The 15,940-nt window shown below is 38.1% G+C and overlaps 1 protein-coding gene across 1 annotated transcript in view; it reads left to right on the top strand.

The window, feature by feature from the left end:
* Window positions 1-247: 247 nt before the first annotated feature.
* The window catches only part of LOC121905388, an 80,759-nt gene continuing 65,066 nt past the window's right edge, over window positions 248-15,940 (top strand). The window contains exons 1-3 of the mRNA XM_042423603.1: window positions 248-281; window positions 609-968; window positions 1,102-1,228. Of these exons, the coding sequence (XP_042279537.1) occupies window positions 680-968; window positions 1,102-1,228 (416 nt within the window). The 5' untranslated portion in view covers window positions 248-281; window positions 609-679. The remainder of the gene's footprint in view (window positions 282-608; window positions 969-1,101; window positions 1,229-15,940) is intronic.

Here is a 15,940-nt window from a genome sequence, read left to right as displayed (position 1 = left end):
AAACATCGTAACATTAATCACTGTGTACCAGATAACATCTGTGGTGATTTAGAACACAATTTACCTAAACCTAAAAGTCCTTTGCTCAGTCATGTAGAATAAGGAAGATGAACATGAGCACATGTTGTGATGCATGAATGAAACCTGACTTATCTTTTCACAAGTGTGATGACTGAACTTTGACCTGATGTGTTGATGACTCCTCTCCTCTGTCTCCTCTCACAGGGAGAAGATGATCTGCAGGATCCTTCTGCTCATCAGCCTGACCTCCTGTGTCTGTGGTTAGTTTAAACCTTCAGTTTTACATAAAGATCAACAACAGAATAAACCTTCAGCCTCACAAACATATTTTATGACTTCCATTTTAAAATATGTCAGTGAAAACATTAGAACTATTAAAGCTGGTAGATGACAGTTGGGAAGATCCTCTATCTTCAGTTATTGATTAGATTGTATTAATTATTGACATCATGCATTACCTTTTTATACTCTTGTATCTTTAAACACTTAGCTGTATTTCTAAATATATATAGGTGGAGTTTAAGGGCTCAAATGTTAAAGTTCTTAGTTTGTCTGGTCCTCACTTTCCCTCTCTGTCTCCTCAACAGGAACATTTGTATTGAACGTGACAGAGACCTCCTACCAGGCAGAGGAGAACGACAACATCACACTGGAATGGATGTTTACAACCAAAACTGACAGTTCCTCCACCGTACTTATAATTATTTGTCAACTGTTAACTGATGTTAAATGCTTGGTCCTGTATCATCTATATAAGGGTGTTGAGGTCTCAGAGTCTCAGGATGGACAGTTTGCAGGACGAGTTCAGTGTGACAAAGACGCCCTCAGAGAAGGACGAATCAGACTTCATGTGTCCAGAATCAGGACTGATGACTCGGGTCTGTACGTGTGTAAAGTGAGAACAAATTCTGGTTGGAACACAGGAAAAGGCCGGCTCAATGTCACTGGTAAGATGATTCAGTAAAACTCAGCAGAACTATGAAATATGTTCCAACTTAATGTGTTGTGGTTATTTAGTTTTCTTTAGTGAAATGTTGTTTCTTCACATGAATGACACAGATGTGTTTGGTGTCTTTACAGCAGCGAGGGATTGGCCTGAACCTGAGACACCAAACACAGCGAGTCGGGAAAGGAGGCCTCCGGTCAATTCCTGGATTTTAATGAAGGGTTGGATTATTTGTACAGAAAAGTGGGGCAAAACTCTCGGGTAAGACAAATTAAATTTTACTTTTTCCAATGGTTGAGGTTTTCATGTCTCAATCTAATGATGTGCATTAATATTGAGAAATTTGGTTTATAAATTAAAATGCAGTGCATTATCGCTGTTTTTTCGCTCATGTAAACCGTGTTGCTTTCCTCTGTAGGTTTTTTGAATATTATGATTATGTTTCATATCAGTAGTAGGCTTGGCTCGCATTATCGCTTGCTGTTATCTTGTCAGTCCAAGTACAACTTGATAATATCTAGCAGAAAGTTGTAAAGTGACCTGTTATAGAGCCCATGGACAGCTTCTCATGATAACAGCACTTGTTCTTTTATAGCATACCTTAATGGTGACTGATGTCATAAAGTAAGGTACGGAGAGGATTAAGAAACCGTGCACACAACTTTACTCATGGTGTAAGATGCTTTATTCTATAACAGCAAACTGTTAACTACTAGAAACATCGTAACATTAATCACTGTGTACCAGATAACATCTGTGGTGATTTAGAACACAATTTACCTAAACTTATGTCCGTAAACACAATGTCTCACATGCTGGGAACTCCGTCCACCTACCCCCAACAACTACAGTATTAAATCAAATAAAACAACTGGCAAATGTGTCTGAAAAGAAAATTAGTGGTTACAGAAACAAGAAAAAGTTTAAGGCCAAAGAGATCTCACTTCTCCGCTCTATATGTAAATAAACACGTACATAATTCTTGTTTGCAAAGACCAAATGTGTTGTTGTTTTTAACCGGCGGGAGGACCGGGGGTCCAAAGCTGTGTTCCACTTGTTCAATAACAGGATGAACAAATATCCCGTCTATTGATCTGCTCTAGCATTGCGTCTGAACATATATATATCATCCAGCCTGCAGAGAATGTTGCCTTTGGCTGTGTGATGTTTATTAGGTGACAACAGCACACACACACACACACACACACACACTACAGAGCAAATCATAGTCCCCCCTCTGATTTCATCAGGTGGGGAACAATGATGTAGTTTGATTTGGTTTGTTGTAAAATTTCATGTTACATTGTGTTTGAATATGTGTTGCTATAATTCAGCAGATCATGCTGTAAATTATGTTGGTGGTTTGGTGTTTGAGCACCTGCCCCTCTAAAGGTCTCTGTACAGCCCTGTTCATACACAATATAATCAATAGTTGTCCAGGCCCTACTTACCACTGTGGTATTATACACTGTGGTGGTATAGTGAGGGAATAAATCAGTCCAATAGGTTCTAGGTTCTCCTCATAACTTTAGTCACGTTCAAATACAGCTCAGTCAAGTCATCACACTTCTCACCCTTTTGTCTCCTTCTCTGCCCTCCAAACTACCCACTGTCTGAACAGCGCCACCAAGCAGCTGACACTACAATATCACCCAAACACTGCATCACTAAACATATGCAAACAGGCAATGTTCAACAAAAACACAGTAAACTGATGTTTAACCTTACGTTTACACAACTTTTGCCCATAAGACACAACTTCACTCTTACACTAGCAAGGAAGCTAAAACAATAATCAACAATCAACAATAATCAGAACCTGATTGATAGGAAGGGATGGGCAAGTGAACAGACAAGGGCTGCGTTCAACATCAGTTTGGGGGAAGTGTTTCCTAGTGCTCCCTACCACACGAAGAACCCTGAAATATTAACTGCACCTTCAGATATTGTAATCAACTTAACCTGCAGCATCTTGTAGCACAGTTACATTACTGCACACAGACACCTGAGAAAGGCTTTTAAAAACATGTTACTTGAACTGAATTCATAGAAGAACAAACTGTAGACTGACTGAGATCTGACTAAAAGTCCTTTGCTCAGTCATGTAGAATAAGGAAGATGAACATGAGCACATGTTGTGATGCATGAATGAAACCTGACTTATCTTTTCACAAGTGTGATGACTGAACTTTGACCTGATGTGTTGATGACTCCTCTCCTCTGTCTCCTCTCACAGGGAGAAGATGATCTGCAGGATCCTTCTGCTCATCAGCCTGACCTCCTGTGTCTGTGGTTAGTTTAAACCTTCAGTTTTACATAAAGATCAACAACAGAATAAACCTTCAGCCTCACAAACATATTTTATGACTTCCATTTTAAAATATGTCAGTGAAAACATTAGAACTATTAAAGCTGGTAGATGACAGTTGGGAAGATCCTCTATCTTCAGTTATTGATTAGATTGTATTAATTATTGACATCATGCATTACCTTTTTATACTCTTGTATCTTTAAACACTTAGCTGTATTTCTAAATATATATAGGTGGAGTTTAAGGGCTCAAATGTTAAAGTTCTTAGTTTGTCTGGTCCTCACTTTCCCTCTCTGTCTCCTCAACAGGAACATTTGTATTGAACGTGACAGAGACCTCCTACCAGGCAGAGGAGAACGACAACATCACACTGGAATGGATGTTTACAACCAAAACTGACAGTTCCTCCACCGTACTTATAATTATTTGTCAACTGTTAACTGATGTTAAATGCTTGGTCCTGTATCATCTATATAAGGGTGTTGAGGTCTCAGAGTCTCAGGATGGACAGTTTGCAGGACGAGTTCAGTGTGACAAAGACGCCCTCAGAGAAGGACGAATCAGACTTCATGTGTCCAGAATCAGGACTGATGACTCGGGTCTGTACGTGTGTAAAGTGAGAACAAATTCTGGTTGGAACACAGGAAAAGGCCGGCTCAATGTCACTGGTAAGATGATTCAGTAAAACTCAGCAGAACTATGAAATATGTTCCAACTTAATGTGTTGTGGTTATTTAGTTTTCTTTAGTGAAATGTTGTTTCTTCACATGAATGACACAGATGTGTTTGGTGTCTTTACAGCAGCGAGGGATTGGCCTGAACCTGAGACACCAAACACAGCGAGTCGGGAAAGGATCGGCCTCTACTGTGTACTGGGACTGACAGCAGCAGCTATATCTGTACTGGCTGTTTATTCATTCACTCTCTGCCTGTTAAACAAGATTTATACTCGGTCCAGTGGTGGATTTCAGAAAACTGACAGTTTAGCAGATGGATCAGAGGGAACAGTTTGATTCACTTTTATACCAAAGACACAGAACACACAAGTTTCCCATTGGCTGGCAGGTAACCATAGCAACAACCTTGATGCTTCATGCACTCCCCTCTCTCCCTCTCTCTTCCCCCAATTGAACCCCCGCATTGATGTCATGCATGTCTACTACTGGCCAATAGATGGCGCTGTTGCACTGCTGAGTGACATTAACCCACTGTTAGAGGGAATATGCTGCTTCAGCCTCAGATATGCCTGTTTAATACATGGTCACATTATTTATCAGCTGTTTGTCAGCTGTATTATCTTGTATAGTGGAAATTTATACATTCAGAAAGTAATATAGTTTACCATTTCTATGTCAGCCTGTTATGTTTTCATACAGATATCTGACATGTTTGTTCTGATTTATTATGTTAATTTACACAGAACCACTGAGGCATCAGACTGTTGTACAAGGATTGTGGTTGTGATGGTGACAGTAAGTCCATACAAATTCAAGACATCTGCGTGATTCTGATCGATCACCTGCAGCAGGTTCTGTGTGAACAAATCCAGCACATAGTCATAGCAGGGAAACTAGAACTTCCTCACATAGAGTATGTACGTATAAAGGGGATGAACATTGAGATAATTATATGTATGTTAAAGAGTATGAACACATGGTAATTATTTAAGTTGTGTATGATGGACACCAGGGAGTCTAGTTGGACTATTCATGATAAACATTAAGTTCATTGATTAAGTATAGAAGGACCAGATAAGTATTTTACTTCTTTCTGACTGCAGCTAGAATCTTCTCTGGGTTTCTGCTGGGTGCTCTGGTTTCCTCCCACTATCAAAGACATGTAGGCTATGTTACGCCCAGGCCACACAGCCTACCTCCACCTTTGCGTGACGGCTCCCTCGCTGAACTGCTGTGGCCTGCAAGCATGTGTTGTCCACACAGACAGCTCTGCTACTGGCAGCCCTATGTTTCTACATTGAGTATTGAGTTTGCCTTTGATAATGGCCATCAATAATAGAATGTTTCATTTCATGTTATTGTAAATTTAATTTCTGTGTAGTTTAGACAGAAAAAGGTTCAGAAGTTTGTGCTCAATGGAAAAACAAACAACAAAAAAGGGCTTACCCATAAATATTTTTTTAATGTCTGTGACATTGCCCTATTCTACAGATATAGACATTGAAACTATATTAAAAGATGTAATGTTGATGGTATGATGTCAATATGACTGTCAACAGATCATTTTCACTGTCTATTTTTGATGAGAAAAGCCTCACACGGGAAAAAATAGGCAACACACCAAATCTCTAGATGATGCACAGCTGCAGCTACGCCTGAGCTGCGTGGCTCAGGTGCTACCAGGTGTGCTCCTGTCAGTTCACCTGACCACTGGTGCTGGCAAAACAACTGGAGTTGGTTCCTGAGCGCTGCACTGCGGCTGCCCACTGCTCCTAGTGTAGAGGATGGGTCAAATGCAAAGGTCACATCACACAACCATCTGACAGTCATCCTTAATGAGGACTTATTGTGCTAATTAGGAGTTCCAAGCTCTTGTCAAATAATATTTCTCATCTATTTAGAGTGTAAGGTTTCCAAAATCTAATTTAACAATGCATTGCCTTTCCTCATGTACAGTTTATAATGTGTACATATTGTAAATAAATCCCTATTTTTATGAGAGAAAGTTTGACTCTTGTGTGTGTCCATCCTGATAGGTAATCCAACCCAGTGAACAATGAGTTGTGATGTACAAACCTCAAACAAGTCTGAAATGAACCAAACACTCTACAAACTTGTGTTCTCTACTAGCACCTCTGTATGTTTTAACCAAGTTACAACTAATCACATATAATTTTTTGCATGTTGTTACTCTAAGTATGCTTTACTGTTATGTATTTGTACATGTTCTATTGTATATATTTCATATACTTAATTACAACACGGAATCTGTAGTAAGAGTTCATGTGAGGCACTGCTCTGAACCAGACTGTCTGAATCTTTATTGGCAAGAAAGGGCCACAACATTTTGTTTTATGATCTTCACACAAAATAAAAACACACAAATAGATGTTATAAAAAAATATGATACATTGTAAAATATATATATAGAGAGAGAGAGAAAGAATATAAGGTGAGCAAAAATAAATTATTTCAAAAAAATCTCAGTCAGCAAATAAAAAAATCTTCAAAAAAAGTTCTAAGCAAATATCACAGATAAAACACATAACAGCAGCAGATCTCTGTGATACATCTGTTATGTTTCAGTGAGCCTAAAGGTGTAAATGAGCACACAGTTGTAACCTGCAGCCAGGTGAGGATCTCTAAAAAAGATGAGCTGACTTCCAGTGAAGAGCTCCCTCTGCTGGTCTTTATCCTTAATACCAGTGTTTCCAGTTCAAAGGTTTTCTCTCAAACATACATGTGAAAGACTGATAATCAATAACAGACAGTAAATAAGAGCTCAGTTCAATTCAGTTCAAGTAACATGTTTTTAAAAGCCTTTCTCAGGTGTCTGTGTGCAGTAATGTAACTGTGCTACAAGATGCTGCAGGTTAGGTTGATTACAATATCTGAAGGTGCAGTTAATATTTCAGGGTTCTTCGTGTGGTAGGGAGCACTAGGAAACACTTCCCCCAAACTGATCTTGAACGCAGCCCTTGTCTGTTCACTTGCCCATCCCTTCCTATCAATCAGGTTCTGATTATTGTTGATTGTTGATTATTGTTTTAGCTTCCTTGCTAGTGCTCCCTGAGACTTACCTTTGCATACCACAGTGGTAAGTGTGTGTGCGGACGCTGCACATTTATCTTTAAAAAAGAGCCTGTGTCAGAGCGGGAAAAGTGTCAATAAATTAACACAATAAAGTTTTATTCAGTGTTGTCCATCAATTCATCATTTACCAGACTTACATTTCCTTGATGATGATAAAGTGGAATCTGACTGTGTATCAGGCTGCAGCTACATCACATTTTAAATATATTTGTTCAGCTTTAATCTGACGGACAAAACACAGGAGGCAGCAACTGAAGATGAAAAATATAGTTAAAGATTTAAAACATATATAGATCAAAGACATAGAGACATGACTGTAGCTCTCAGTCTGATCCAGTAATAACGTGTTTGGTGATTTGCACTTGAAAAGGCGTCGAGGTTAAAATACAGAATATTTTAAATTTTTAGACATCTATTTGTATCTCAGCTCAACAGCATTCAGTGACTTTATTTCAGCTTCTTCAACAACTGTAGTAAATTTAAACATTGTCACTGAAATGCTGTTAAAACACGTTAAGATTATGCTCCTTATTTAAAAATCTCACTTTCAAACTACATTCTTCATCCGCATCACAATCCTGCTCACTCAGCATATTAACATATAATCTCCAATATTATAGGAATTATATTCCATCAGTGTGACCAATCACATCATGAGTGATAGAGATAATTATTCATTGATCCCACATGTCTAAAGCTTCATACCGATTGTTTAGATTGAAACTGAGATTACACATCATGTGCAATAAAGATTTCAGTGCAGGAGCTGCTCTAACAAACTGACAGCTGTCTTGTGCACAGAGTCACAGAGTTTAAACAGAAGGACAAGCAGAGGTTTTATTCTGAGCTGAGGGTGAATTCACGCTGTGTAATATTTGAATGTGAAGGCAAAAACCGCTGTTCAAACTGACTGATGCGCATAAAAGCGGCAACTTTACAAAGTCCTTGAGTAACTCAACTAATATCCAACCAGATAGTAAACCTCCGCTAATGAATGTGCTTCGATATGCGCTAAAATACGGACTGAATGAATGAGGAAATGAAACAGCGTGTCTGGCTCTGTAAGAGAGAGGAGACAGAGAGACACTCCGGGTTTACTTACTTACTTTACAGCCACCTCTTATCTCTATATTGTCTGTTTCTTTAACCACTAATTTTCTTTTCAGACACATTTACCAGTTGTTTTATTTGATTTAATACTGTAGTTGTTGGGGGTAGGTGGACGGAGTTCCCAGCATGTGAGACATTGTGTTTACGGACATAAGTTTAGGTAAATTGTGTTCTAAATCACCACAGATGTTATCTGGTACACAGTGATTAGTGTTACTGTTCTCCACACTAACTCTACGATGTTTCTACTAGTTAACAGCTTGCTGTTATGGAATAAAACATCTTACACCATGAGTGAAGGTGGCTGTGCGGTTAGTAACTTCCTCCAGAAAAGCAACCTACTTCCCATTTTATAGCTTCACCCCTGCTCACCACTGTATATAATCTACAAAATTGCACTCTGAATTCTATTTGGTATCCTTGAAGATGTACACAGAAATGTTAACCAGACCTTGTTGGTCAACAGTGAGCTGTTTTGCTGAAGGTTTTCACATATGTACAACAGCACAGATTGCAGAAGACACAGTAGAGAACTCCCTGTGTCTCCTGCAGTTCAATATTTTTCGGGAGTTTCTGCAACAGTTTGCTTCTATATGTCTCAAGATTTTCTGCACTTTACTCTGCTGTTGTCATACTGTAAGTACTTTTTAATTTACTTTTTCAAACATGAAACATGCTTTTCATTGAAATGATTGGCATTTTAATTATTGTTGGGCCTATCTGATTATTGTGAAATAAACAAAATCTGACTGCAGTTTTATATGATTTCTGTTATTTTCATAATACCACAGCTGTCTTTCAGGAGGTTCATACCGGTACTTTACCGAATATACAAGAGTAGAGTAGAGAATATCCCAACACGATGATGTTTCATGGAGTAATCCCGTCAATTCCTGGATTTTAACTACATTTTGGATTATTTGCACAGAAACGTGAGGAAAAACTCTCGGGTAGGCTAAGGCACATTTAATTTAACTTTTTCCAATGGATGATATTTTCATGTCTCAACCCAACGATGAGCGTTAATATTGAGGGATTTGGTGTATAAAGTACACTCTGCAGTGAATCATCGCTGCTCTTTCTCTCATGTGAGCCATGTTTGTTAACTATGTGCATTTCTACAATGGTCTTAAACTACAACAAAGTTTGTTTAAGTTATGCGTAAATACTCATTTAAGTGTAAGAGACAGATAAAAATATGAGACACGTTAAGACTTAAGTAGGATTTACTTTATATTTAGTGAGAAATACTGTTCAGGTATTTAATAAATGTCCACCCTGATGAGCTGAGGCTGGTAAATGGGATGTCAGGCTACACTGAGGAGAGCTTAGAGGTGTTGCTCTATACTCACCATGCAGTCACAGCATCTTGACCATTTGTGATTTCATCAGGTGGGGAACAATGTTGTAGTTTGATTTGGTTTGTTGTAAGATTTCATGTTACATTCTATTTGAATATGTGTTGCTATAATTCAGCAGATCATGCTGTAAATTATGTTGGTGGTTTGGTGTCACAACAACCTAAACACACTCACACAGTAAACACATGAACCACTCATGTGTCTTAATGTGTTTAACTACAGTTATAACAGGGAAGAGACAATAAACTGGCAAAGAAATAAAACTACAGTTTACCAAACAAAGTAAGGATAGCAGTTGGTTTTAAAATGTGGAACAGTGTTAAATATGGCTGACACTTCGAACAAACCTAACATTAGACAAAACAGCAGCAAGAGGAGACCAAAAAGAGACATTTTACACATTAATATGGTCCTCCACCTTTATACACTGGCACATGCAGAGACAATATGCAGCATCAAATTATAATGTGTTTGACAAAACACAACGAAGTAGCAGCGAAAACTCTTCAGTAAAGCTAAAGTTTTTGAAATTGACATTAGTGTTGTTTTAAGCGTCCCATTTATCTAGTGCTGTTCCTTTACATGACAGTAGTGTTAATGCAGTTTGATAGTTTGGATAGCTTGACTGCTTATGCATTCCCACTGTGTGTTGTTTGTCCACAATTACTGTAATTATCACCATACGTGTTAAAGTTCTGCTTCATCCTCACTCCGATTTTTACATGGAAGACTTTTTACATTTCCAGAGTGAGTGCAGGAATCAGGAGAGAGGAGACAGAAGTGAGGAAGAATTGCAGGATGTAGTGGTGTTGAAAGAAAGAGAAACAGTTTACACCTGACATTGACATGCGTCTTGAGTGACTGCTTGTGATCAGATCTCACTTCTCCGCTCCATATGCAAATAAACACGTACATAATTTCTGTTTGCAAAGACCAAATGTGTTGTTGTTTTTAACCAGCGGGAGGACCGGGGGTCCAAAACTGTGTTCCACTTGTTCAATAACAGGATGAACAAATATCTCGTCTATTGATCAGGAGCCTGTTTCAGAAAGCGGGTTTAGTGAAAACTCTTGAGTTTGTTCACCCTGAGATGAGGGAAAGTCTTGATTTTCAGTTTCAGAAGAGAGTTAACTTAAACTTTGGGTCAGTTACCGCAGTAACTGACTCTGTGAAGCTAACCTGCTCGCTGGCAGGTTTTCTTCAACAAACAGACACGCTGTTTCATCTCCTCATTTATTTAGTCCTTCTGGTTGTCCTTCCGTTTAAACTCTGTAACTCTGTGCACAAGACAGCTGTCAGTTTGTTAGAGCAGCTCCTGCACTGAAATCTTTATTTCACATAATGTGTAATCTCAGTTTCAATTTAAACAATCGGTATGAAGCTTTAGACATGTGGGATCAATGAATAATTATCTCTATCACTCATGATGTGATTGGTCACACTGATGGAATATAATTCCTATAATATTGGAGATTATATGTTAATATGCTGAGTGAGCAGGATTGTGATGAAGAATGTAGTTTGAAAGTGAGATTTTTAAATAGGGAGCATAATCTTAACGTGTTTTAACAGCATTTCAGTGACAATGTTTAAATTTATTACATTTGTTGAAGTAGCTGAAATAAAGTCACTGAATGCTGTTGAGCTGAGATACAAATAGATGTCTAAACATTTAAAATATTCTGTATTTTAACCTTGACGCCTTTTCAAGTGCAAATCACCAAACACGTTATTACTGGATCATGGACATGAGCACATGTTGTGATGCATGAATGAAACCTGACTTATCTTTTCACAAGTGTGATGACTGAACTTTGACCTCATGTGTTGATGACTCCTCTCCTCTGTCTCCTCTCACAGGGAGAAGATGATCTGCAGGATCCTTCTGCTCATCAGCCTGACCTCCTGTGTCTGTGGTTAGTTTAAACCTTCAGTTTTACATAAAGATGAACAACAGAATAAACCTTCAGCCTCATAAACATATTTTATGACTTCCATTTTAAAATATGTCAGTGAAAACATTAGAACTATTAAAGCTGGTAGATGACAGTTGGGAAGATCCTCTATTTTCAGTTATTGATTAGATTGTATTAATTATTGGCATCATGCATTACCTTTTTATACTCTTGTATCTTTAAACACATAGCTGTATTTCTAAATATATATAGGTGGAGTTTAAGGCAACGACAACATCACACTGGAATGGATGTTTACAACCAAAACTGACAGTTCCTCCACCATATCTATAATTAATTGTGAACTGTTAACTGATGTTAAACCCTTGGTCCTGTATCATCTATATGAGGGTGTTGTATAAAGAGAGAGAGAGAGAGAGAGAGAGAGAGAGAGAGAGAGAGAGAGAGAGAGAGAGAGAGAATATAAGGTGAACAAAAAGAAAAATGATTAAATTTCAAAAATTGCCTAAAACCTCTTTTCCATTCGTGGGGCCAATAAAGAAGGAGTTCAATTTGATTTTTGAGAAATTTCAGTCAGCAAATAAAAAAGTCCTAAAAAAAAAAGTGTTGCAGTATTGATATAGAGAATTTACTTTAATTTCTTAAAGTTGGAAAAAACTTAAAACAACAGTGGATTTCTCAATTTGTACATCTTCATTTCTTATTGTTATATGTTGTAATACATATTAATACACAAGTAACATTTTATATTCAAAAAAATAATCTGCAAGATTGTAAGTCAGACCACACTGAAGCATAAATTGTAAGCAAATATCACAGATAAAACACATAACAGTAGCAGATCTCTGTGATACATCTGTTATGTTTCAATGAGCCTAAAGGTGTAAATGAGCACACAGCTGTAACCTGCAGCCAGGTGAGGATCTCTAAACAAGATGAGCTGACTTCCAGTGAAGAGCTCCCTCTGCTGGTCTTTATCCTTAATACCAGTGTTTCCAGTTCAAAGGTTTTCTCTCAAACATACATGTGAAAGACTGATAATCAATAACAGACAGTAAATAAGAGCTCACTGTAACAGACAGGATTAAAAACAGCAACAGTAAATCTCAGTTTCAATTACACATTACAATAAAACAACAAAGATCAATGTTGAGAAGTTAGTTTTTACAGTTTGTAAGTGCGCGAAGCATCAAGGTTGTTGCTATGGTTACCTGCCAGCCAATGGGAAACTACTATGTTCTGTTTCTTTGGTATAAAAGTGAATTATAACTCTTGTTTCATTTGCGTTGCAGATCAGACTGTTTCCTCTGATCCATCACCTGAGCTGTCAGTTTTCTGAAATCCACCACTGGACCGAGTATAAATCTTGTTTAACAGGCAGAGAGTGAATGACTAAACAGCCAGTACAGATATAGCTGCTGCTGTCAGTCCCAGTACACAGTAGAGGCCGATCCTTTCCCGACTCGCTGTGTTTGGTCTCTCAGGTTCAGGCCAATCCCTCGCTGCTGTAAAGACACCAAACACATCTGTGTCATTCATGTGAAGAAACAACATTTCACTAAAGAAAACTAAATAACCACAACACATTAAGTTGGAACATATTTCATAGTTCTGCTGAGTTTTACTGAATCATCTTACCAGTGACATTGAGTCGGCCTTTTCCTATGTTCCGACCATGATCTGTTCTCACTTCACACTGGTACACACCCGAGTCATCAATCCTGATTCTGGACACGTGAAGTCTGATTCGTCCTTCTCTGAGGGCGTCTTTGTCACACTGAACTCGTCCTGCAAACTGTCCATCCTGAAACTCTGAGACCTCAACACCCTCATATAGATGATACAGGATCAAGGGTTTAACATCAGTTAACACTTGACAATTAATTATAAGTACGGTGGAGGAACTGTCAGTTTTGGTTGTAAACATCCATTCCAGTGTGATGTTGTCGTTCTCCTCTGCCTGGCAGGAGATCTCTGTCACGTTCAATACAAATGTTCCTGTTGAGGAGACAGAGAGGGAAAGTGAGGACCAGACAAACTAAGAACTTTAACATTTGAGCCCTTAAACTCGACTTATATATATTTAGAAATACAGCTAAGTGTTTAAAGATACAAGAGTATAAAAAGGTAATGCATGATGCCAATAATTAATACAATCTAATCAATAACTGAAAATAGAGGATCTTCCCAACTGTCATCTACCAGCTTTAATAGTTCTAATGTTTTCACTGACATATTTTAAAATGGAAGTCATAAAATATGTTTGTGAGGCTGAAGGTTTATTCTGTTGTTCATCTTTATGTCAAACTGAAGGTTTAAACTAACCACAGACACAGGAGGTCAGGCTGATGAGCAGAAGGATCCTGCAGATCATCTTCTCCCTGTGAGAGGAGACAGAGGAGAGGAGTCATCAACACATGAGGTCAAAGTTCAGTCATCACACTTGTGAAAAGATAAGTCAGGTTTCATTCATGCATCACAACATGTGCTCATGTTCATCTTCCTTATTCTACATGACTGAGCAAAGGACTTTTAGTCAGATCTCAGTCAGTCTACAGTTTGTTCTTCTATGAATTCAGTTCAAGTAACATGTTTTTAAAAGCCTTTCTCAGGTGTCTGTGTGCAGTAATGTAACTGTGCTACAAGATGCTGCAGGTTAAGTTGATTACAATATCTGAAGGTGCAGTTAATATTTCACGGATCTTCGTGTGGTAGGGAGCACTAGGAAACACTTCTCCCAAACTGATCTTGAACGCAGCCCTTGTCTGTTCACTTGCCCATCCCTTCCTATCAATCAGGTTCTGATTATTGTTGATTGTTGATTATTGTTTCAGCGTCCTTGCTAGTGCTCCCTGAGTCTTACCTTTGCATACCACAGTGGTAAGTAGGGCCTGGACAACTATTGATTATATTGTGTATGAACAGGGCTGTACAGAGACCTTTAGAGGGGCAGGTGCTCAAACACCAAACCACCAACATAATTTACAGCATGATCTGCTGAATTATAGCAACACATATTCAAATAGAATGTAACATGAAATCTTACAACAAACCAAATCAAACTACAACATTGTTCCCCACCTGATGAAATCACAAATGGTCAAGATGCTGTGACTGCATGGTGAGTATACAGCAACACCTCTAAGCTCTCCTCAGTGTAGCCTGACATCCCATTTACCAGCCTCAGCCCATCAGGGTGGACATTTATTAAATACCTGAACAGTATTTCTCACTAAATATAAAGTAAATCCTACTTAAGTCTTAACGTGTCTCATATTTGTATCTGTCTCTTACACTTAAATGAGTATTTACGCCTAACATAAACGAAATTTGTTGCAGTTTAATACCGTTGTAGAAATGCACATAGTTAACAAACACGGCTCACATGAGAGAAAGAGCAGCAATGATTCACTGCAGAGTGTACTTTATACACCAAATCTCTCAATATTAACGCTCATCGTTGGGTTGAGACATGAAAATATCATCTATTGGAAAAGTTAAATTAAAAGTGCCTTAGCCTACCCGAGAGTTTTTCCTCACGTTTCTGTGCAAATAATGCAACATTTCATTAAAATCCAGGAATTGACGGGATTACTCCATGAAACATCACCGTGTTGGGATATTCTCTACTCTACTCTTGTATATTCGGTAAAGTACCGGTATGAACCTCCTGAAAGACAGTTGTGGTATTATGATAATAACAGAAATCATATAAAAATGCAGTCAGCTGTTGTTTGTTTTCACAAATATCATGTAGACCCTACAATAACTATATAATTCCAATCATTTCAGTAAAATGCATGTTTCATGTTTAAAAAAGTAAATTAAAAAGTACTTACAGTGTGACAACAGCAGAGTAAAGTGCAGAAATCTGTATACATGAAGAAGCAAACTGTTGCAGAAGTTCACGAAGAAAGTTGAAGAGCTGTAAGAGACGCAGACAGTCCTCCGACAAATATGCAGTGTCATCTGCATTCTCTTCCTGTATGCTTGAGTACATTACAGGAATGTGAACTTGATTCTTATGTCCAGTCACAACAGACAAACTTCTGCTTTTCACTGTTTCCGTGCAGCAGGAACAGAGAGGAACAGCTTCTGCGGTACAAACATGTGGTTTCTTTCAACGTATCACTAATTATTAAGCATTTGGAAGCTGAGACAGATACTCAACGAATCACGTCCTTCTGGAGAAAGTTACGGTTCACACAACTTCACACATGGTGTAAGATGCTTTATTCCATAACAGCAAACTGTTAAATACTAGAAACATCGTAGAGTTAGTGTGGAGAACAGTAACACTAATCACTGTGTACCAGATAACATCTGTGGTGATTTAGAACACAATTTACCTAAACTTATGTCCGTAAACACAATGTCTCACATGCTGGGAACTCCGTCCACCTACCCCCAACAACTACAGTATTAAATCAAATAAAACAACTGGTAAATGTGTCTGAAAAGAAAATTAGTGGTTAAAGAAACAAGAAAAATAAAAAGTTTAAGGA

This window comes from Thunnus maccoyii, chromosome 10 (genome assembly GCF_910596095.1).
Source record: "Thunnus maccoyii chromosome 10, fThuMac1.1, whole genome shotgun sequence".
NCBI lineage: Eukaryota > Metazoa > Chordata > Actinopteri > Scombriformes > Scombridae > Thunnus > Thunnus maccoyii.
This window is presented reverse-complemented; position numbering and strand designations above follow the sequence as displayed.